Source organism: Passer domesticus, chromosome 1 (assembly GCF_036417665.1).
Source record: "Passer domesticus isolate bPasDom1 chromosome 1, bPasDom1.hap1, whole genome shotgun sequence".
In the NCBI taxonomy this organism is placed as follows: domain Eukaryota; kingdom Metazoa; phylum Chordata; class Aves; order Passeriformes; family Passeridae; genus Passer; species Passer domesticus.
Genome location: NC_087474.1, coordinates 29,671,119 through 29,695,662, shown reverse-complemented (window position 1 = coordinate 29,695,662; position 24,544 = coordinate 29,671,119). Strand labels below are relative to the sequence as shown.

General features: G+C 37.5%; 1 protein-coding gene across 18 annotated transcripts in view; it reads right to left on the bottom strand.

The window, feature by feature from the left end:
* Positions 1-24,544, bottom strand: part of HDAC9 (histone deacetylase 9) — a 452,594-nt gene that overhangs the window by 94,072 nt on the left and 333,978 nt on the right. For all 18 annotated transcript variants that reach the window (XM_064411632.1, XM_064411622.1, XM_064411704.1 and 15 more), the window contains 5 exons: positions 19,385-19,492; positions 8,002-8,057; positions 7,672-7,759; positions 3,198-3,317; positions 2,777-2,874 (listed from right to left, as the gene is read on the bottom strand). In XM_064411632.1, the coding sequence (XP_064267702.1) occupies positions 2,777-2,874; positions 3,198-3,317; positions 7,672-7,759; positions 8,002-8,057; positions 19,385-19,492 (470 nt within the window). The remainder of the gene's footprint in view (positions 1-2,776; positions 2,875-3,197; positions 3,318-7,671; positions 7,760-8,001; positions 8,058-19,384; positions 19,493-24,544) is intronic.

Sequence of the window (24,544 nt, the reverse complement as noted above, 5' to 3'; positions counted from 1 at the left end):
AATTCTAGGATGAAATTAGGGTTCTGCTGGTGAGAAGGTGAAAGCTATGTGCACTAGCTGGAGAGTTTTAGATTATTTTAATGCAAATTTCTCACTTCCTAAGAACTCAAAGGGTTAGGCTCTAGAACCAGCATGAAACCTTGGATTGTCTCCAAACAGGCTCCACCTATCTGCAAACTTACTCACACCTTAGTTACAGTGGAGAGGATCTTCACCAATATCTACTCCTGCCTTCACTAGGGAATGAATATTGCCCACCTCTCTGCCTACTGGTAGGTATAAAGAGAAAATATCTCTATTCCCCCCTTATTTTTCTCTCAAATTTGAAGATGTTCAAAATTTTCTCCACACCATAGTTTGGACCTTCTCTGTAAGTCTGTCTATCAAAGCATGTAATCTAATACAAAAAAACAAATCATATTTTTCTATGTCTGAAATTCACTTATTTTCTTAAAAACTTACTCATTGTAGACAGAAACTCCAGAACAACAGCTGATTTGTTGGGAGAGCATGACAACTCTTCTGTTGATTTTCTGGACATTTCTGGACTCTTGCCAGTCTCACAATTCTGTTCTGGCCAAACTAAGAACTTAGGCTACATCATGCACGATGTTTTGGATAATAGCAAGGATAGATTCTGGCCCATGGATAAAGTGTCTTATTACTAGGACCTGTAAATTTACCTATCACTCAGACCAGATCTACAGAAACAGCTACCTGGCCTGTCCTAAGTAATTCACAAATACTTGTGAATATTTGCATGCTGTTTACTTCAATGATCCCCATTCAAAACTGTCATACCAGTAATACTAAATCCATGTCTGCGAGACCTACAGAGGGCACAAAGCCTGTGATCAGGTCAAAAGGGGCTGAGAGTGTAGGGAAACATTTCCTGTTGTTGCTTGGAGAAAAACATTCACATTCATTACAACATTAATCACAAAGTTAAATGGATGCATTAAAATAGAAACATTAAATTTTTCACCATCAGCAATTTTTTTCAAAAAGGATATTATTAACTTAAATTTGAATTTCTCTGCCTTAAAAAAATATAGTTAAGTTTATGCAAATGATTAGTCAGAGTGTAGTAAGTTACATGAATTTTATTTTCCTGAATAGTGCTGCTTTTCTTAGGAACAGAGACTGAAAATCCCTCTAACTCTGAAGCAGAGTAATAGGAATAGCAGCAACACTAGCTGCTCCAAACAATTTACTAGTGTGCCTAAAAACAGAACTGTGAATTACATATTTGTAAATGCACTATTAAGCCCAGGTATTTTTCATCAGGATAACAGGGGTACCAATTATGGTTACAGTCTCAGTATGTGAGTCTTCTGTTGAATAAAGTGGGACCACCATTCTCTGCATCATTACATGGCCACATTACCTATATCATTAGCGGGACGGTTTGGATCCAAACCAAAAATGTTGGGGTGGAAATACCAGATATATTAGTATCAGACACTAATACCAGTGATTTGAACCATTCAGTTCCTTAACTTATGTAAAAATCTTATGGAAGTATAGGAAATATCTTGGAAAGAGCTTGAGGCACTATTAAGTGTAGAAAATTTGGAGCCCAACACTTACCATTTGTTTAGACTCTTTTTAGATACAGACAAATGTAAATAAAGTTTAAACTTTTTCCACAATAACAGTGGGATACTGTGAGTATATAAGGCTATTTCACTGATTTCAGGTGTGTTGTTTATTAGAAACTCTGCATATTATTTCATGGGCTGCACAGAAGTTCTTTGGAAAAAAACCAAAAAACACACAAACAAAAACTCCAACAAACAAAACAAGAGTTTGATGGGTTTTTGTGGCGTGTTTTCAATAGAGTATAGTCAAAAACTGTATATGATGATTGCACTACTTTAAGTGTCTTAAAAGACATTAGAGATACATGTGGGTTTTCTTATTGCCTTTCTGCCACATCATTCTTTTTTACATGAAACTCCTTTTCAGAGGCGTAGCATTTGCCCAAATTTGAAAGATGAACCCTACACCTTCCCTAAACTTCACTAAACCCTTCCACTGGATTGTTTTACAGTGAAAGGAAATGGTGTATCTAAGACAGGACACTGAAACTCTACAAGATAGTGTTTTGGACTGTTCTTATCTCCTCTGATCCCAAGACTTAATAGATAATGAAGCATCACCTATGAAGGAATAAAATTTCATTTATGAATGAGCTATTGAGAATATTCAAAGAGTGAGCAAAGAGTAATACAGCATGCAACATTTCCAATCATTCTTACTGCAGTATATAAAAATTATTTATTTTAATTAAATAACACTTTACTGCAATTTTTAGAAAAAAAACCTAATGGTCAAATCATAATGAGTCTTTTAAGTGAGTGAAGAACACTGGATTTAGACCATACTTCATATTGCTTTTTGTCTGCTCTACTGGCATGTAACTGCAATCAATGTGAATGCGAGCAGTAGTTTTCTTTTGCCTCGTATAAATACTTACATTTAATTTTTATAGATAGAGAAGTAAGCAAGCTCAAAGTAATTTTACTGGCATGGCATAATGATGAAAACACAAGTGATCCATTAAATAATTAGAATTTTTTTTTTGTAATTCTGCATGGATGATCACAACTATAAAATTACCATTTTTAAAATTTACTAAACTCTCATATTCTGGGATTCCAGGATTAATTTATTTTCATAATGGATTATTCTCCTGACTTTCAATATTATATTAGCTCTTATTCATGCACTTTTGCTTTACCAACAGTTTTCAAGACACGTAAATGGTACCAACCTGAATGCTGTGAGATACTCAACATCACCCATAGGAGGATCCAAGCCACCTGTCCAAGCAATATTTATGTTATACCCTTCACCAGGGCCACTTCCAACCTGAAAAAAAGAAATAAAATGTCAAAAAGAGAGAAAAAGCGGAAAAAGGAGGAGGAAAAGAGAGAGGGAAAGGGGAGAAGAAAAAATTTCTCAAATGTGCATTAGAAACAAACATCAAACAACATGTCAGATCAGCCTTGTTTGACAAGGACTGCTCTGGGTTATGCACTTGTTCTCCACTGGTCCCCTGTTCCCAGTAGACAATTTGGTAATCTGGTGTAATTTAAAGAACCAGAGAAAGACAAGAAAATTAGGGGTAATCATGCAACGCAATTACCTGAAAGATACAAATAAAAATGGGGCTCTAAAGAAATAAACCTAACCTCATTTGGGGCTCCACTGCCGGGGAAGAAGTTGCCTTCATCATAGCGATGGAGGGAAACATACAGGATGCTGGGGTCAGCATAAAAAGCCTGCTGTGTACCGTTGCCATGGTGAACATCCTAAAGGAGAAAGAAAACAGATGACAAATGTAATAATGTCCAACTCAGTGTGGAGAGCTTAGTTCTGCTTTCTTTTACACCCCCCTCCTCTCTTTCTCTCTCTCTCTCTCTCTCAGTTTCTCTCCCTCTCCCTTGCCCTCCTTTTGTCTTTCCCTTTCCCCCTCCCTTCACCACCCCATACTTCCTGAACTTTCAGGCAAATTACTCTTTAATGCACTCATTTTTTAAACTGGCTTCTAAAAATCAGGAAACCATAGTGAGCGTGCCCTGGAGACTCCAGATGAGCAGTCATTGAGAAATCCCAGTCCTTTTGTACAATTAGATATTTATACACCGGCTCTTTGTACTCCTTGCCTCAGTGATGGAATCTAGCATCCTGTTTTATGGAGGAATTTTATGACTTATTAACTGCCAACAGTTCATAACCCCTCAGGCTTAATTAACTAGCCTCATTGGCCTCTGAAGAAAGACTAATGTTTAAACTACAAACTAGTATTTTGCAGAAGGATCTATGGTTTACAGAGCTTTTTCACAATTCTTGACAGAACACTAAACATAAGAGTATTCATTGATTTGCCAAGTTCCACTATTGAGGTCAAAGGCTCTGCGACCAGCTGAGTAAATTGGCTTTCTTGAAACATTCAGTTCTGTTCAGTCCCTCAGCAGTTAGATCCACATCAAAAGAGATGCCAGATGCAGAAAGGACTTCATACTTCATTTTTGCAAAATCATGACGGCAACAGTTGAAGACATAGGAATATGATCTCATTAGCTATTAAATCATCTGGCAGATAGGATGGTGCCTTCCACAATCAAGGAGTGACCTTGGTCAGTCTCCATATTTCAAACATTATATAATGACAGTGAATAAAATTCTGTCTTTAAATAAAAGGCTGGCAAAGAAATGCTGACAGTATATCTATAAAACAAAGGCTGATGATGCAGACATTTCCTTTTTTTTTTTTAGTTTGTTTTCACAGTTCACTACTATTCTATGTGGTTAGACACTCAAAAATTTTACAAGTGATAATGGAAAATACACTTGTCTTTCAGTAAAAGAAAAGTTTAAAAAAATGTTTCTTCACTGGCATTTCTAAGAAGCTGAAAAGTTATAGACATTTTTTATTTTCCTCCTTTAAGACATCCCAAATTTCTGATTTAGAGAATTAAGGAGGACAGATGAAGTATGCTGAATGGCAACACTGTCACTGTCACCAGTCTGTATTTGGTTTACAAATGTACTGAGGTCTAAATCCAATTTAGTGTCTCTGCAACAGAAGTCACATTCTCCTCACTATGCCTACTCCAGGAGGACTCAAGTTGTACCTCAAGGTGTGAACTGCCAATAGCACAGCAAGCACTAAACATTGCTTGCCCTCCTTGCCAGCTGAAGCAGCCCATGAGTTTCACCCACATTGTTCAGAACTCTCTACATTGATTGAGTCTTACTTGTACTGCATTGTGCTTGACTTGGACCTCCTCTGGGACCTCTGTAGGGTAGTATTATAACAATTTAATTTCTTTTCTGTGTTGAAAGTACTTGAAACAACACACAGATGGAGTTACAGCCGAGCTGTGACTTAATACCAAGGTTAAATGTAACACGTGAGATGTGCAAAAGAGAACACTCTATATGAGGCTGTTGAAGATTTCAAGGCAGCCAGTCTAGTGTTAGATGGTTCTGACTGGCAAATGAATTAAAATCTGACATGCAGACTAATCCCAGAACCCCATTCAGTCTTCACCTGTGACAGAGTTAATTGGTTTACTCCAAAATAGACTCAAATCCTACTAACATAAACGCAAGTATGGATGATCCTGGAATGAAGATTTCAACAACCTGACAAGCTATGCTGGTCATATAGATAGCTCTGTAGGGACACAATAGGACTTCACTTTGTTATTTTAATTAGTCTTTCTTTTCCATACATATGTGGGGCTTTAGATATATTCTTTCTGTTACAGTTTCTAAAACAGAAGGAAAAGTGTTAAAGGCGGATAGAGATTTTTTTATTACTTTTAAAAAAATTATTCAAATCTCAAGCTAGCTTTCTTGTTTAAACTTTGATTTCACTAAGAGCTCTTTTTTGAAGGACAGTAACGTCTCTGTTTAGACAAAGGAATGTGTTCTTTAAGACTGTGGATGCTAGCATGAGGGAAATGAGTTTGTATTCTGCCCTTAGTAGATCAAATGTATTCAGGGTATCTAACTCAGTTCAAAACCAGAGATTTATGCAAATGGTGGAATGAGGAAAAAAATCCTGTCAGATAGGTCTTTTATTTTACTATATAAATAGACTAAATAGATGAAGGGAAGATTGAAAAGTACAAAGTTAAGAACTTATATATGAAGACATGTAGCAGCTATGAAGACTACACTTAATTTGTAACTAGAGTACACTTTAGTGTGTGGGATTGGATATTACTTTTTAATATTTATATTGTAGTAACATGTATAGCTGCCAACTTGCATGAGGTCCTGCTGTGCTAGTCACTATCAAAATATAATCTTAAAGGTTAATTTCAAGTCTAACATCTGTAATTCCATTCTTTCCTTCAGATGCCCCAAACTCTGTTGGTGGGAATAAAGGTGTCACTATTAACTTGTTCATTCATTCAGTTTGGCCTGTGATTTATCCATAGTTTGCATGCATAAGAAATTTTCCATATGAATTTTTGTACATCATTGCTCTGATCATGGAGCAGACTAGGGACTGGACTGCAACTGCTCCAAGAATGAAGTCATCTGTGTCAGCCATATATTTCTTCCTTTTCACCCGCTGAGTTATTCTGGTCAATGGGACAGTTGCAGAAAGGCTGAAAATTCCCTATCTTCTTTCCTGGGTAAAGATAGGCAACTTCGCAGGTAATCATTTGCATAGGTAATGATTTGCACGTTTAACCTTGCCTTGAAAAACTGAAGCTGAATTTCTAAGTGCTTATTGGCTAAGTACATCCCAGTGAAGTGTTTTGATATTTTTTTCTCAACGAGGCAAATATAACATTTACAGGCAAAAAGACTTAAAAACATTCACAAACTTTGAGTAGACTTTTCCTATTAAAAAGTGAGAATAAACAGAGTTCACTTTTCACCAGAATTTACAGCAATGAACTGAAAGATTCAAGTCAGCAAACAGACATAACATATAGTAGAAATGAATTTTTCAGAAAAATAGTTTCTGGCAGCTTATAATTATGTTTCTAAATGACAGTAGAACAATCTGAGAAATATTTCAAAAACATTCTAGGAATATTTAACCTACACATATACTTAGTCTGCCACTCATTTTTCACTTACCATTCCTTCTCCCACACTCCCCCTTTCTCTGCTTCTCTTCAACAGTCAGTACGCATATTTAACTGAACAAAAGTGCTAGATGGTAAGGCCATGACTCCACAATAAGATTTAATTATGAGTGCAGATATGAACAAGATTTAGACTATTAAGCCCTGCACTTCAAAAACCCTTTAACATATTTTGTCTTTAAATCTTTTATCACCTGCAAAAATTAATTAAGTGCAGATGTAACAGGTTAGGTTTTGATGCCAGGGTTCATTTCCTGTCTATGCTTTGTCAGACACCCTATTACACCTCGTCATGAACTGTAGGAAAACAAAAATGGTGCTCATAAATCAGCATTCAACTTTCCTTGGGCTGTGCGTTGGGCTGATCCTTTGAGTGCAAGGCAGAGCTCCAATTCATTATTCATGAAAATAATATAGCCAACATGCCAAATGTCATCTGCATTTAAATAATCCATTTGTTAAATGTATTAAGTATTGTGTAAAAATGCCTTCTATTAAAATACAAGACTAATCCAATGAAATGGATTTTTAATCACATAGGTTTTCTTCAGGGAACCACCAAAACCTGGAATATATGACTAGAAAACTTCTTGGGGGGAATGATCCGTCAATTTGTTTAATAATATCAAAGCTACACAACAAGTCAAATCATAGCGAACTGGGGAAAGTGGTCAATTTTGTTACCAATGCAACAACATTCTTTAAAGAATATCTGACTACTTAAAGTTTCTATTCTGTAGGGAAAAGTAAACTTGGGTTCTGTAGGGTTATTTTAACAGTGGAAGTATCAATTCATTTAAGGACCATAAAAGTTGCCCTGATCTGTGCCTTCTTCTCATTAAATTGCAGTTAACACCATTAAAGTGAAACATAGATGTTTATAGCTTCAGTACTGCCATCCTGGCTTTAATGATTTCCCAAAATCAGAGGAAATGCACACCTTTATAACTTGTAGGTATTAAAAGCAGGAAAGTCCGACTTATTAATACAAATTCATTATCTTTCATCTAGATGCACTTTGAGTGTGATGCTTGCCAAGAATACATACCAGATCTACAATCAATATCTTGCCTATATTTAGCTTGTCTCTCAAGTATTTGGCAGTAATTGCAATCGAATTAAAAAAGCAGAACCCCCTGTGGAATAGAGAAGAACAGAAATAAGAAAGCAAATCAGTCAGGAAAACAGCTATAAATAATGTTCAGAGCATTTTAAAAAATGCTATATGATCTCTGAGGCCATAAATCTGCTTCTGGGAGTACCTAGAAAGCCTTTTCAGTCATCTGCTAGCAATTACAGTTCTTCAGAGACATGCACAATGCAGGTGATTGCCAGTAACCTTAGTGCTCCAAGATGGGCAATATTCCCTGGTACTTACATGGCTGTTGATTCTTCAGCATGATGGCCTGGGGGCCTTACAACAGCAAAGCCATTCTGTAAGAACAAGATAGGTTTTCAATTATCAGCTTGAAAAAATACTTGACTCAGAGCAAAACAGAGCAGCAGGCAGATGGGATTGAAATCTATTAGAGCTTCTTGAGCACTTTTTCTATCCAATCACACTTTCATAGTACTGCCAGAAATAATTGTTGAGAATAGTGGCAAATAAGCTATATAAAAACACGCATATGCACAGATACATACATATGCACACAACATGATCTAAAGAGAAGGAAAAAGCCAGGATGAGAAAGCCCTGTTATGAATTCTGCTGTTTAGAATTCACATTTAAAATTAAGGTCATCTAAAATCACGTAATCTTAATTTGCTCTGTCTTGAGATGCTTCAAAACAGAAGTAGCTTAAGGTATATATTTTACATGCTTAGCCATAGTTGACCTTACCTCTGTATAGACTAAATGATAAATTCAGACCCACACACACACATAATTTCTAACAGTAGAAAAAGGATGACAATGAACATCCCATATTTCTGCAAACCATAAATTACACTTGGGAGCCTGCCATGCTTGCAAGTTAATAGATTCCCTGAAGTCAATTTCTAACACACTTTCTGGAACTTTATGTACATTTCATAAAGTACAGCACTAGGATCAGTGATGACCAAAGGAATTTTTTACCTCTGGAGTCACTGAAGATAAAAGAAAAACGGAATTTCCATCCTTCCACAGTGGGTAAGACAATTACCATATACATAAAAATAAGAAATTATAATCTGTATGTGAGATATCTGCCCATGAGATATCTTGTATTTTCACACAGCTTCACACAAATATGGGATGTGTATGTATGCCTGCATGACCAATCAAGCATTGTGTTCTCAGAGAGGAGGGGACAGGAAGAAAAAGTTTGTAATACTTCTGTATTTTATTCATCAATATTAAAGTATTCCAGCTTTATATAATAAAACTTGATAAATATAAATGTTTCAGTCTTCTCTTACCTGAGAAAAACATAACAATAATTAAACTTTCACTCACAATAGTGTAAATACAGAGGAACATGGCAGTTAATAGTTACATTGGTTCCTGTGAATCTGTTATTTACAATAATATGAATGCAGGGCTTGTGTGTACCTGTGGAATTGTCTACCTATGTTGCTTCACTGGCATTCATTTATAAACAAATACTACCATGTTGTCTTATTTAATTTGCTGCTAGATGTAATCCAAGCAGACAGCTGCCAAGTTTTGTGGAGCATGGCCAAAGTTCTATCAGAGTACAGTAAAATTAAAGTAGAATACCAAGGGAGTGCATGTGTAACAGTGGTTCTTCTGGGCACCATTTAAAGAATCTGAGGGATTTGACATCATGACTTATTTTGCATTGTGTCCAAACTAAAAATACAAACCCAAACAAACAAAACACAACAACCCAATAATTAAAGGCACAAAAATTATATGTTAGTATTCATGCAGGCATTCCTGGAGATGGGATATAAATTTCTTATAGATCAAGCACACCAGAAAAAAAAAAAAAAAGCATTATGTACTGCACTAATTTGCAGAACTAAACCAGCTTTGGATTCTTAGCTAAAACTGTATTCCCTATCCTTCTGAGGATTTTTAAACATTTCTTCTCACACAAAACATGACTTAGAGGAGAATTTGGCAAAAAACTCTTTTGTAGACTTTATGAAAAAAAAAAAGTATGCTGATAAATGTCGGGATAATGAGCTGAAAAAAGACTCAGCAAAGAGAGTATTACTAGAGAAAGAGCATGATGCTACCTGCATTTTCTTCTCTCGATATTTTTAGGAATTTGGAAGAAGTCCATGAAAGGCTTACAGCTGCCCCTGCTCAGCTAACAGCTCATTATCATCTAACTTTATCAGTATTCCCAAAAGATCAATATAATTAAGATGATTATCTCTAGGAGGATTTCATGGGGCAATATAGAGACAGAAAATATCAGCACTGCTGTTTTTGACAATATGACAGTTCCAGTGTAGGCTTCTCTTCTGTTCCCTTTGCTGAGACTCTTTGGAAGCCCTGTTTTATTACATCTAGGTAATTTCTGGAATCGGAGCTTAACTATTACAGTTCCCCACCAGCAGACAGAATATTCACAACAGGGTTGTGACCACTTTTTATGAGTTTTATACATCACAAAAGGTTCAGTATTCACATAGGAAACTTTCTTATTTTAAGAAATACTGAGTATTTTAAGAAATACTGTGCATATATTACACTGATGATAAAATACATAGTTGAATTATACCAAACACTGAAAACTAATTACCATACAGAATTACTGGCATTTTTTGTGCAGTTGATAAAACACTTAATTTCTCCTACCTTCAAACTTTGCATGAACACAGCATACACTACTACAATGTAACATTAATTTTTTTTTTTCTATTTAGGCAATTTTAAATACCAGACAGTAAGTTCAGTAGACAGTAGAACAGTAGATGGAAAAGCAAAAATCTGCTTTAAAGATAGAAAGACTAACACAGCAATATGTTGAAAATGAAGCCAACACACATAAATTCAAAGCGTTTTTGTACAGAGCCTTATTTATACTAGGATACAGACACCTTTATAAGCAGACAGAACATAAAACTGACTGACAGACATGAACATTAGAAAAACGATTCATGTCTGTGCCATTATGTGATTACCTTTATTTAAATTTGAGGATTAAGAATAAAGCCTGAATAGAGATATTCTAAAATCTATGCTTATTTGAACAACAAAGGAAGAGAAGTCTGCCCAGACTCAATTTACACAGAAGATCAACTGCAGATAAACCTGCTGAGTTGTACCTTTAATAAAAACTAAGAAAAATGTTAGTCTTTTTCCACAGTCAGCTACGTATTCTCTTCTTTCATGAGTCTAAATAGGTAGTTGGATGCTTGATCTCCAAAGAACAGAGGTGTACATCTTGTCTTTGGTGGTCAAGTTAATCCTTTTCTCTAGTGTTCTGGATTACAGTGTTGGTCTACATCAAGCTTGGGCATCTACTGTGCCTCTCAACTAACCTTTCCAAGACAAGTACTCAAGACAATACCATAACATAAGTGGACAATCCAGGGCTTAGAAGTGACTATCTATTGCAGAGTTCCACTGGTGTTTCTATTACATTACCTCCACACAGGAGGTAAAACTAGATGCAGACCATTTTTCTCTAGGGCAATATGTGTTCATTGTGGCAAGGTGTGAATGATTCTTCCATTCACATGACAGTCTTGAGGAGCTTGTTCTGCCTAAATTCCAAGTGAACCAAGAGTTACCTGGACAGTCAGGTACTCCAGGTATGGTGAGAAGCCTCACTGAAAAGCAGTGCAAAGTAGTTTCAGCCTAGTACTGCCCTAGGAAAATTATCTGGCTTTTTGTAGACTTCAAGAAAAGCCAGTGCCATGCAAAAAGTAGCAATAAACCACAGCAGGTACTCCAAGTGCACTTATTGAAGTAGCAGAAGACTCAGGTTCAACTTCTTGAACATGGGGATGAATTTGTAATTTTTTTTCCCCACACCACTTTGTGTAATTAGATTATGTGGTCCATAAAATAGATATTGATATAGACACACATTTTTATAGTTTAAATTTTCCAACAATAGGTCTGGAGTCATGCTCTTCCTCAGCTTTTATTCAAACACAAAAAATTGTTAATTAATATTGTAAATTGAATGTCTTCTTTTATTTTAAGCTGTAAACCTCTGTATGAATTAGCAATGACATCTTTGCCATCTATTCAAGAGGCAATAGGCACTGAAAGATCAGAGGCTTCACATGAAAAAACCCTTTTACTGTGTGGGTGACCAAGCAATACAATGGCTTGCCCAGAAAAGTTGCAGACTCTCCATTCCTGGATATATACAAAAGCCATCTGGACATGCACAGGCAACTAGCTCTAGGCAGCTGTGTTTGAGCAAGGGAGGTGGACAGAATGACCTCCTGAGGTCACTTCCAACCTCACCTGCTCTGTGTATTTTAGATGGAGACTGGGTAACTAACTGGGGGTCTGAATTTCACACTTGAAGCTCAACTTGCTCCTCAGGTTAGGTGATGGAAGTTTTTAAGTTCTACTTGTCTAAATCCCTTAACCTATCTCGCAGTTAACTCTTAAAACTACCAGTGCTTAAACAAGGCAGTCTTGGGTATGCACTTGTTTTTAATGGAAGGATTCTAATTTTGCTTCAATGTGCACACGTTTCAGAATGAGAATTATACAGAAATGGATAATACATCATTATACAGATATGTATCTATTTGTCCTGTCAGAATTTATATTCCCCGAGTTACATATATATATACATACGTACTCGTATCCTTATAAAGTCATATAAAAAACAATTTCATTATATTTAAAAAGTGGTCCATAAAGTGTAGCTCACAGGTCTAATCCCTAAAGTAGCCTTAGTGCCATCCTTACCTCTGCCTTCTGTGGTATAGTCAAGACCTACAATAACAAACATCAGGGCTGCTTTAAGTCTTGGCTGCCTACAAGAATCCACTTGCAGCTGCTACCAGGAAGAAGATAACCATATTCTGATCAGTGCCACAGGCTGTAACACAATCTCAATGTGCTATGCCATCCATCAGGGAGGGTAAGCATGAGAATGAGTGGTGTAAGGCTGAGGCAATCCTTGGGCACCTGTTTGGGACAATTTTACAAGCTACTCATACGGCCAGAGTAGGAGTCAGCTCTTGGCCCCAGGGGTCTACAATGCAGTGAACAAGAACCTGTGATTTAACACAGCAGTAGCAGCAGGATGTAGATTTGCCAAAAAACCAATAATGGACATGAGGGAATACTATTTTGTCTTGCAGAGGAGGCTAGTAGAGGCCGAGTACACAGAATGGACATGAAACACTTAACTTTGATGGGAACAAAGAGCTCCCTGTCTGCTTTCCTGAAGGCCTAAGTGGATAGCATCAGAAAACACACATGAAAAGCTGGTGCTTGCAGACTAGCTCAGATACAACCATGACAGCCTGTTTAGCCACAAGTAGTGTTAAATATATTGGGGAAGAAAGCAGACAAAAGAGTTTTAGTACAGAGTGGTCATGGAGGTAAGCCATGTACCACACATATAATTAAAGTTGTCTGATTATATGAAATAATAGCAGTCATCCAGCTATAAATATAACCATAATTGCTGGGATACAGTATGTAAGAGATGGTTTAATATGAAAATTTGCAATTTTTCTAACTTTATAAAAGCAAATACAAACTACTATCTAAAAGATTTCATTGGTAACTTTGATTGAAAGCTTTTATCAATTATATCTTTAACAGTAGTAAAATAAGTATTCATTTGTTAGTTGCTTACACGCATGCATTGTTCAAAATGCTGTGAATAGGTGTGGAAAAAGGCCTCTTTTTGTGGCTGTCTCACATCACTTGGAATTTTTTTTCAAGCAAAGGGAGATTTTTATAGGGCAGAGGGTGAAAAGATATAAACAAGGGTAGGGAAGAGCTTGCAAGAGAAAATACTGTCCAGGAGGCACCTGGGCACAGAGGACATTTCAGGAAAGGAGATTTTTGTAGGCAACCAAAGGAGCTGTGTGGGGTTTTGTGTTGCTGGCCTAAAGCTCCACTAGAGGAAGGACACTATGGGACTAGAGAGACATTTCTTTTCTGCTCTTTTTGATTATTTTATCTTTAGAATGTTAATTTTTGTTGTTGTTGTTGTTGCAAGAAAACCTAGCAATAAAGCTGTGAAATATGGCTGAAAGATTTTTATTTAGAATACTTTTAAAACTAGAAAACTAAGAACTTGGGGGGAAGAGGAGGTTGATTAAGCTAATTCTGTTTATCCACTAGTTTAGTACTACTTACCACATGATGATTCCTCCATAGCCCTGGGTGACAAAGGCCTTGTGACCAGTAAAACCCAGGCTTATTTGGAATGAGAGCTTCAAGTTCAATTTAAGTCATCCATGGATTGTACAAAGACACCAGAATAGCAATGACCAAATTCAGGAGGTTTACTTTGGTATTGATTCAACCTGACATATCAGAAAAACAATCCCAGGAATGTATCAGATTCTGGTTCAGGGGAAACTCATTTCAATTGCTTTCATTCTGTTAAATGACCCTTAGCTACCAACAGGGCAAATTTACATGTTTGTTTGTGTGTGTGTGTGTGCATATGCACACCCACATATGATAAGGTAGAAAAATGGCTTTTGCTTCACTTGATTCAGCTGAAATAGATACTCACGACAGTCTCAGACATACTTTTAACTTATATGCCTTTCTTCTTGAGTGTTCTTTTGAAAAGTTGCTTCCTAATTCACTCAAACTTTTTTTTTTTTTTAAGCAGGGAATAATCACACAAATCCTACCATCTCTTGACAGTATTTTGTGCAGGTGTCTTCTGTTTCAAGTTTGCCAAATTAAAAAAATATACAGCACTACGTGTTTCTATCATAGAGAACAGTGCTACCATCACCAAGATTTACATATTTAAAGGATATCCAAAGTAAACTAGACAGTAATCCTTATTCTGTATTTAAAATACTTAATCCTACCTTATAATAGTACTGAAGGGGTCATCTGAGGCTGAAGAAAAATGTTTCAGCAATATTCCTTTTTTTACTAGGTATACTCTTTTTAAATTATATTTTTCACCTGTATAATTTTTATTCCTGCCAGTCAATTTAAAGATACTAAGGACAGACAGACAGAGAAATGTACAATTTGTTATCAGAAAATAAATTAAAACACATTTAATGTTCACAAAGCAACACAAAATAAAACAACTACCACAAGAACAAATAACATTTTGGAGGACTTCATTATTCAATGAAGTATCATTACTGCAAAATTATCATACTAACCTAACTGAATTCCAGCTTTCTAAATGTAGTATTAACCACTTCATAAACACCTAATATATGGCAACAGGTGCCAACATCAACATGAATAATTTGGTTAACAAAATGAAAATATCAGCAACTTAAACTCTTTCAGGAAAAATAAAAAAAAAAACAATTTCACAAGCTAAGTCCTAAAGATAAGATTCTTTGCAAATTCTAACAGTTACTAATGAAATCTGATCATACTAATCAAAAGACCACAGATGCAGAAACTCTCCTTATTTTTCTCCAAGACTTGTCTAATGTGTGGTTTGGAGAACCTCTGTACTTGTCCAGCTGGGCAGCAGGAGGGACGTGCCTGCTGTGTAGGACAGATGCAGAGGCAAGGGAAGAGTCTCCTGGTGCACAGCTGCTTGTGAGGGAAGCAGCAGGGAGGGGAGGTGCACTGAGCTGAGCATCACAATGGATGTGAGGGAAGCACAGGGCCGGGCACTAAAGGAGAAGGGAGGGCAGGACAGCACCTTACAGTGCCACATCCTGCAGCAAAGAAGGGGAGCAATGAGAGCCTCAGGAGACACTTCCAGGAAATAAATGCTCTCTGTCTGCATCTTTTTGGGCCCTCTTTCTGAAGGTGAGGTTATAAAGCAGAGGCTAGAGACAATGATTTCCAGGTTCATGAGATACACTGCATGCAAGAAATCATATGCTGGGCACCACCTCTATTTCTTCCACAAGCACTAAGGAATGTATCATAGGACTTCTCTTATCTGATAAAATTATTTATTGGACACAGCTAAGGACTGTGGTGGAATTCTATTCATTCAGATCCACATACTCCCCTCTTCTAAAAATCAGGCAGCAGACTATTAGAAGTTTTTGACATAAATCTGTTTGGGAAATGAGAAATGACCAAACATAGATTTATAAAAACAGACAGGAGAGGTGTGGCTCTGATTCCACATAACATAAATACCTCATTGTGCATCAGCAGCTTTCCTATTTATAAACAGCTCAAAAAAGGTAACCTTCATGCAATAATTAGTCTTATCTCCTATTGTAAAATTGCCAAGAGCACATCATCAGACATGTAAAAAAATTAATGAAAAAAGGAAAAGCATAGCATTTGACTCAGTATAACATCACATTTACAGTACTATATATTTCAGTAGTGGTGTGATTCTTTATTCTCTATTAAATGCTACCTCAAAAGTGTATAAAATGGATATGAAAGACTGCTTATTATATTATTAAGCAGATCCACAGAATGCTTTAATGATTGTATATAATTAAATTTAAAAAAAAATCCAGATTAAGACTTCCCAGAGAAGCAACAATTTATCTAAATTTTAAAAAATAAAAACAAAACACAAACAAGCAAAACAACAACAACAACAAACCAACAAAAACCCCCCAAAAACCCCACACCCACCTCCCCTGAAAAACCCACACCACTGTTAATTACTATTGTGGCTATTGTTTTACATCCCCAGTACTGCCATACTGATGTTTTTCCCAGTGATCAAGGAGATCAAAGAAATCTGATGTCTCACAAGGGGTTTGAACTACAGCAAAGAGAATTCCTCTTAATTCCTTGTCAGTTTTTGAACACTGTCCAAATCAGATGAACAACATCTTGCTGTTCTCAATGAGACTTGTGTGCAATGGGACTGATATCTCAGGAAATTCAAAATAAAGAACTTTTTGCCTTGTATATGAGTTTGTCTCATACCCACCTCTGTAATGAATCTCCCAATTGTTCTACAGACTTTCATGGTTTATTTTTCAGTCTCATCTCTTTTCTTAGCAACATAGCTGCAACCAACTACTATCACTTTGTGCCATAGCAAACAATATCAGTAGGGACCATGGAATAAGCATAGACATTGAAATGTCCTGTCCTTCCTGAAATAAACTTTATATGTCAGATCCCCATCCATACAGGGCACTTGATGCTTGTTTCCACACTCTAGCCCAGCACTGCTGTAAAAAAACGTGGGGTTTAAATCGATTGAATTGATGCCAAACTGCCAGTACACCATCTGATAGCAATCTACAGTGGTAAACACCCAGAGAACTACTATGGTGTGCTTCTCTACTGCACTCATCTTGCTGTTAACATGCTGTAGAGCTGTTATAGTTTGCATGCAATTCTTGGAAGGTGTTTTTTTTGCCATCCAAAAATTCTGAGACTGTAGCAGTTCATTCTAGACTCCCATCAGAGCTCAATCCTCCCACTCAGTGCTCACAGTACAGCCCCCAAATGGTTGCCTCACATGCATATCTGCTCAATGAATGCACATGAAAGTGGTCAAGTTCATCTTCTTTCCCTTAGATTTTCAAAAGCACACCACAAAATTGGTATTTTCCCTAACAGAAACAGCTGATCAACTTATTTTTCTACAGATAAAATGCAGGAAGATGGAAAATGAACAAGTAAAAGCGTAGACTGGAACACACAGACTCATATGGGTCTACAGTCATATGGAGATTGTAAAGAACTCCAGAAACAACTGCAAAACCCTCCCGAGTGCAATTTACGACACGAGAGTATTGAGAGCAACTTGGTAGCAAACCCTGGGTTTGAATGGATGCAGTGACAATGCACACAGGATGACTGTGCTAAAATAGCTAATGTCAGGACTGTTGCACTTACAGAACTCCTGCTAACATGCTCTCCTACTGACAGTCAGGCATTAATAACCTTTCCATAGCCTTGAATGAATAATACCACATGCAGATTGATAGTTCATACAGATGCCATAGAGGCATGTAAATCACTGGGCTTCATGCTGGAAGTCTAGGAGCAGGTTAGATAAACACCTATAAGGAATGGCAGGAATATTCACAATTCTCTTTCACAGCAAATCCCTTCCATTTCTGTTTTTCTGAAGATTTGGTTTAAATCAGCTACTGGGTCTATTGAAATATTGCCTTTCCTATGTCTCAACTTGCAAGTTGCATGAGACTTCAGTTCTCTGCATTGTAGAAAAATATTCTATTTAGGGTCAACAATAATGTTACATTAAACGACAAACTAGATCTAAATGTAGAATACCTAGTACTAAATATAAAACATTTGTTTACAGACTTCTGCAACACCAGTAGCAAGAGAAGTCTCACAATGGCTGATGATTCTTTTCAGATGCCCATCACACGCATTTAAGCAAGAGCATTCATGTGATGTGAGACACATCACAAATGTACAGAGGTAAGTGGTCAAGATTCTGCAGTGGACCTCGCTCATGTCAAGTGCACACAGGATGTATCTCAGTATTTTTACCAAAACTTGCTTTTAAATTGCCTTAGACACTGGTGTGTGTCCTACAGTTTCTAAAGATAAGAGATAGCTAAAAAATGCTTCTTCACATTCATTATTCCTGTGTGTGGAACAATGCATAGAGAGTTACATATCTTACTATGACCAAAAAAATCTTAAAAGGGCTGAAGAACCTATAAGAAAGGATACACAACAGGATCCCATATAATGCACCCTGCCCCTGGATCTGAGATTTCAAAATTTGTACGTTCTGTGTGATACCTGGCTAACGATTTCAGTACCTGAACATAAAAATTCAGATAAACATAAAAACATAAAACTACATTTTACTATTTCAGAGCTATAGTCTTGAATTTCACCTGACTATGTTAGCACCTATTTGGGAATGGGTACATATATTCATGTATATATTTAGATAGATACAGAATGTATCAGGGTATATGTACCCATTCCCAAATAGGTGCCTAACATATTTTGATTGAAATAAGAGAAATATACAGGAAGAAAATTTTCCAAATAGAATTTGTAATTTAAAAAAATCACCATGCAGTGTTAATTTAAAAATATTTATTTCCACCTTGATTCTGGAAATAGGACTGAATCCATTAGTATGCGGACTGGAAAGCGAATAAACAGTTTCATTAAGGAGACATGTTAGCTCCAACAATGTTTATTGGGGCAAGCCTGCACTCTGCCTGCATATGGTGTACCTTTAAATAGGGCTGTTAAAATACCAAATAAAATGTCAAAGTCTGTCAGGTCTGGAGCTTTTATAAATTGTTTAGACTGGGGATAATTTGGGTTTCGTACATCATGCCTCGCAGATCCGGCGGCACGGAGGCAGGAGCGGGAAGGGGCCCGGGAGGAGCAGTGGCACGGGCGGGCTGGCAGCCGGGCACCGCCTGCCCATCGCCGCCTCGCCTCCCCTCTCGCTGGGTGGTATCCTGAGGCTGCGCACGTGACTCAACAACCACATTTTTAAAAACAAAAAACAAATAAAACTTGACTTCAAAGGGGGAGCCGCGGCCACTGGCCGGAGATGTGCACTACGTTCACCTCGGGCTGCAGCTCCGCAGCGCTGGCAGCAGCGCGGGCCGCTGCCGCTCCCGCACTGCCACACCTTCGCGGACGCGCTCCCGGCTCCGGTCCCGCCGCCCTCCCCGGAGCCGAGCGCTGGAACACCGCCGCCCCGGAGCCCCCCGCGCTCCCGGCCCGCCCGGCGCTCCCACCCACGGCGCGGCCCGGACCTCACCTTCAGCTCCCGGGAGGCCACGCGGGCCGCCAGCTCGATGACACAGCCCACCGCCATGCGTGCCGCCCCGGCCGAGTGCAGCTCGTTCCAAACGGTGTCACTGTCCACCTGAGCAAACAGCCGGCCCCGGGAGGAAGGCGGCGGAGAGGGGAGAGGGAGAGGGAGAGGGAGAGCATGAGAGAAAACAAACCCGTGAGGGAGGGCTGGCAGCGTGACAGCCCGTGTACAATAACATCAGTCTTCCGTGCTGGCCAGCTGAAAGGCCTTCTGGACATGGCTTTGCTTATGCTTTTTCTCTGCACGGGCTTCTCCAATGGAAACACATTCCTGTCATGCCTCGCTGCCATTCCCTGTTTAGATTTCTCATTACAAACAGTGTTACATCGGCCGGGCCCGGCCTGCTCGCCAGACGCTCCTCAAGCCGGCTGGCGAGGTGACGGGGACCTGCCAGCACCGGGACCATCGGGAATGGCCATCGGGAATGGCCATCGGGAATGAAGAGCCACTGCTGCCGCAGTGGCAGGGCACCGGCGGCCCGTGCCACCAAATGGCACATCGATGGCCCTTTTCTTAAACAGAGTAGTAACCCCTCGCTTTTCCTTCCCAGGGGGTTATGCATAAGTGACTGAAATTGGAACAATTAATTGTTTTAAATAATTTCAGCAGTCACTCTTGCCATAGAAAATGGAATTACATAAAGCAAGACCCTTGCTGTATCTCCTGTTTTGATGTACAAATAAGTTTTGGCTGGAAGGCTTTATTTTGTAACAGAAGAACAAGAGGTTTTGAAGCAGAGAAGGTTATCTTTTGCACCTTCTAAATGAGAAAGTGTGATGTGTGAAACATTATATTATAAAGAATATACTGTAAAGGTGTCTAAGTAGCACTGCTCTACAGTTTCAATCAGTGTGCTGAAACTTTACTTTTGAAATCTATTTTTAATAAGTATTTATTTACAGAAACATACCAAAACACATAGGTGAAATGTTGTATATCGCTATATCTATTATGTATTATGTAAAACGGACAAGATGGTGTTAAATAGTCTGAAAAAGTTATCCAAAGAGACAGCCAGACTTCCTTGATGCTCCATAGGAAGTGCATTTAATTGTAGCATACCGTACAAATTTATCATGAAAAGAAAAACGTTTAGAAATAGACAAAATACTGTGGCAGATGCTATTTGGATGACTTCCAAGCACACTGAGACATGTTTTCAGTTTGAACCAGAAGCTTCTGTTCCTAATTCAAAAAAAAAAAAAAAAAAAGAAAGAAAGAAATCAAGTAATTGGAAATGGATGCAACTGCTACTTGACTCTGGAAGTTCAGAGGAATTTCTCTGATTAGTCATTTGAAACAAAAAGAAGCTTGATCTAAGCTTGATCTTCTCTACACCTGTCAAATGTCTTTGCCATTACTGTTACAATAATATTATATTTCAAGCGATTAAAATTATCTTAGTTTTTCAGTATTCTGGACCTGATTCTTCTATCATTTTGATCAGTTTTGTGTGCATGCAGCAGAACTAATGAAAATAGTTTGTATTTGCAGTAGACCTGGACAAGAAAACTGTATTTTGCTTGCAAAGTTCAGAATAACAGTAGAGACAGCACACTGTTTTCATCTGAGAAACTCAAATGTGTACAAGCACAATTAAGCATCATCGGCTTGATATGGGATGATTCATTATACTTGTTTCATATATTGGTAGTTTGAGATTTAAAGAAATAAAATTAGGTTTTGGAAAGATGCACACTGATCAGTAGGTAACAAGAAACAAGAAGGAAACCAAGTAGTAAAAAAGTAATGATATAAGTAACATTAGGCAGACCTTTAAGTTACCTCTCTGTTGCTTTAGAGGAACTGTGAATCAAATTTCACTTTTAAAGCTAATCAGGAGATAAATAAGTAGAGGTCATTGGTTAAATCAATTTAATCAAACCATAATACAGTTTGAAAAATACTGTGCAGTATTTTAAAAAAAGGAAGTATCAGCAAGAGAGCTGGGAGGGAGTACTTTCTTACCAATTTTATAGCCAGCAAATTAAGCTTAACGTGAAGGAGTGGCTGATGAAAATGATTCAATGGCAGCTGCTCTGTACACCAGGGCATGAGCAGGAGCAACCTGCATCCTCAAAGGGACTATGATTCATTTCCAGGAAGGCTGATTAAGTTAAAATTGTAACCACAGCTTGAGAGTACCCACCCTTAAGACAGTTGTCTGCTCTGACACATGAGACTGCAGTCTCTCCATCCGCTGAGTGCTGAGCATTGGCCAAGGTACAGCATATATCATTTTCTGCTTTCAGCTGAGTGTGAGGAGACTGTACTGGGACAGTAAGACCAAGTATCTCCCACTGAAAAATTTCCCTCAGACCACTTGAATGACTGCTACCTTAATTTACCTGGACTGGTAGAAAAAATGGGCAATCAGGAAACAGAACAGTGTTTCCTGAGAAATTTTTCAGAAATTACCACCTAAATGAACACAGGAAATTCAGGATATTTTAGCTAATCTCTTGGGCATGGTACCTGTAATGAGTGGTAAAGTCTTAAAGCTATGGGTAGCCAACTGAAGCCACATACTTTCATGTACTGTTACTATAACACAAGAAAAGTAACATAAATATATGAATATTTACCTTGAAAAGGCACAGTATTACAAATGTAAGTGTAAATACTATTTAATATTCTTGCAAAATTAAGATTGAATTTCTGAGGAACATCTCATGAAGAACAGCCTAGAAGAACTAGCATCATACAGCCAACACTTTAGCTGTAACAACTAGAAAATGCCATCTCACTCCATTTTATATCTCTATTAATTCTACGTATTCCCTTAAATGTTTCAGGTGTTTAAACAGAGATTTTCTTTTAGTGTTAGTAAGTGTTTACTTTGTAAATTGCTGTTGAAATACAGTGGTAAAAATGGCAAAACCATTAAAATTACAGCTACTGGCTGGCCCAGTTGTCAGACTGTATAGGAAATGAAGCTCTAAAATCCTACTGATATGCTTTTCTATGTTCCTGTGAGATGAAATGATTAGGTTTTGTACAAGTAAAAGGGAATAGGATTAGACACTGTGGTTTCTGGTTCTAGTGCATGTATATATCACATATATCTGACAGCTCATATATATGCTGACTATGCATGAATTTGTGACAAATGTGATGCTTTCTGAATCACAGACTATGATGAAGAGAGATGGAATTTTATAGGAGGTTATTTTTGTTTAAGTGCTTTGGAGCAGCCAAAGAATTCAGTGAAAAACCTGTCTGGATTACGATCATTTTTCAGACAATGTTAAACAAAATTTACAGAATATACAGCATTTTTAGCTGAATTCTAACCCAGAATCTTAGTTTTTTTTTTCTGTTTAATTATGTTTAATATTTAAATATTTTTTTATTTAGGAGTGCTTTAAAAATTGTCAGGATAGAAGAAAGTTCTGAATTGAACCAAATGAAAAAAATCATTCTTTTAAAGCATCAAAAAGTCAGTGTTGAACTATGAGCATACTACACATTTTGTTACCAAAAATCCTGTCACTGCTGCAGTTCTTCAAAGCAGAATTGTACATGATAGCGCCAAGAGCCAGAGGACACGAGCCCTATCTGAACACTGACTTCCTAACACACATATGGATTTACTTCACTCCCAGTTTCCTGAATGAGCACTGTAGGTTGCAGGCTTTTTCAAGCACATCTAGTATAGCTCAATCATTGGCATGTGTAGCAAAGCTAATACTCTGCAAAGCTACAGATGATAGAAATTAAGCTACCTGTCCCTGAAGTGGATGTGGAGGCATTAAAGAGGAAGGGAATGACTTAAGTGAAAAGAAATGTAGGTAACTTCTCCTGACTGAATGAATTAATATTTCAAGCCCCGTGTCTAAAAATTCTCTGCTTTGCACTGCAGAAAAAAAACTTGATATGAATGCTTCCTGTAAGAAATATCTGTGTGATAAGGCCACTTTAGCAATGAAGACTTCAAGCATACTCAAAGTAAGAAAGAAACCTTACAGCAGAAATACTTCAACACACAGAAAGTTTGTACTATAACCCCTTTTGAGCTGGAAAATTTAATTTTAAGGAAGACTGGCTGTAAAGTTTGAAAATTGCCAGCTACTTATGCTGTGCTCAGGTTGTGGCATATGTGAAAATGGTGAGGAAAGATATGGCAATATACCTGAGGGAGAGATTCCTTACTTCAGTATCTTTCTGAAATCACTACAGTTGACAAAACTGGAAATGTTCCTCGTCCTGCTATTTAAATTTATCTGCAACCTATCTCAGGGGGGCAAAAAAGGAGTGTGATTAATAATGCATTTCTAAGATAATAACTGTGTTTTGTTTTACCTGTCCTTCCTGGCTACAACAGCTCTTTACTCCTCATCTTCTATTTCACTCCTCTTTTTCCAGAAATCTCCTGGGATCTGCCAAGTGGTCATTATATCACAGAGATACCAGAAATGCTGCTCGTGATCTGACGAACATTGCATTGTTTTACACCCTGCATGATGTATTCATCTTTCCAAGTTATCTTTCCTAAATTATTGTTAACTCTGAAGTTGCCTTGAATACATCCCCATTGATAACTATATGACAATATAAAAGAGAGCCTAAGCTACTGCTTTGGGATGAATTCAAAGCATCCTAGAATTTTTCTCTCTCCACTCCTCCTCCTAGCCACAAACACACAACTTGTGATTTAATGTAAATTCATTTTCTGCAGTGGAATTCTGATTTTACCTCTGAGAGGAATTAAAAGTACACTGCTGTGGATTCTCTGCACAATTGTTGCCATCATTAAAATCAAAGCCAGTCCTCTTAGAGATACCACACATCCCCACAAGAGATACTAATTTTTTGACAATAGGTCAAAAATGCAATTTGTCATCTAGTTGTTCATGGAAACTTTGACCTGTGATGCTCCTTGGATAGCAGTCATATTCTATGTGTACAATATTCTGGACAACAAGAAGTTCTTTGCAGTAGTTTGAAAGGATTCTTTGCCCTTTCTTTAAAGAGTAGAGATTGAGCTCAACTGTTCTTGGATGAAAGTTAGGTAGGTATGCATTTCAAATGGATATATTTCAACACAAATTTAGAAAAACAATTCTGTTAAAAAACTTCTGTCCTTTGATATAAGTGGTTCTA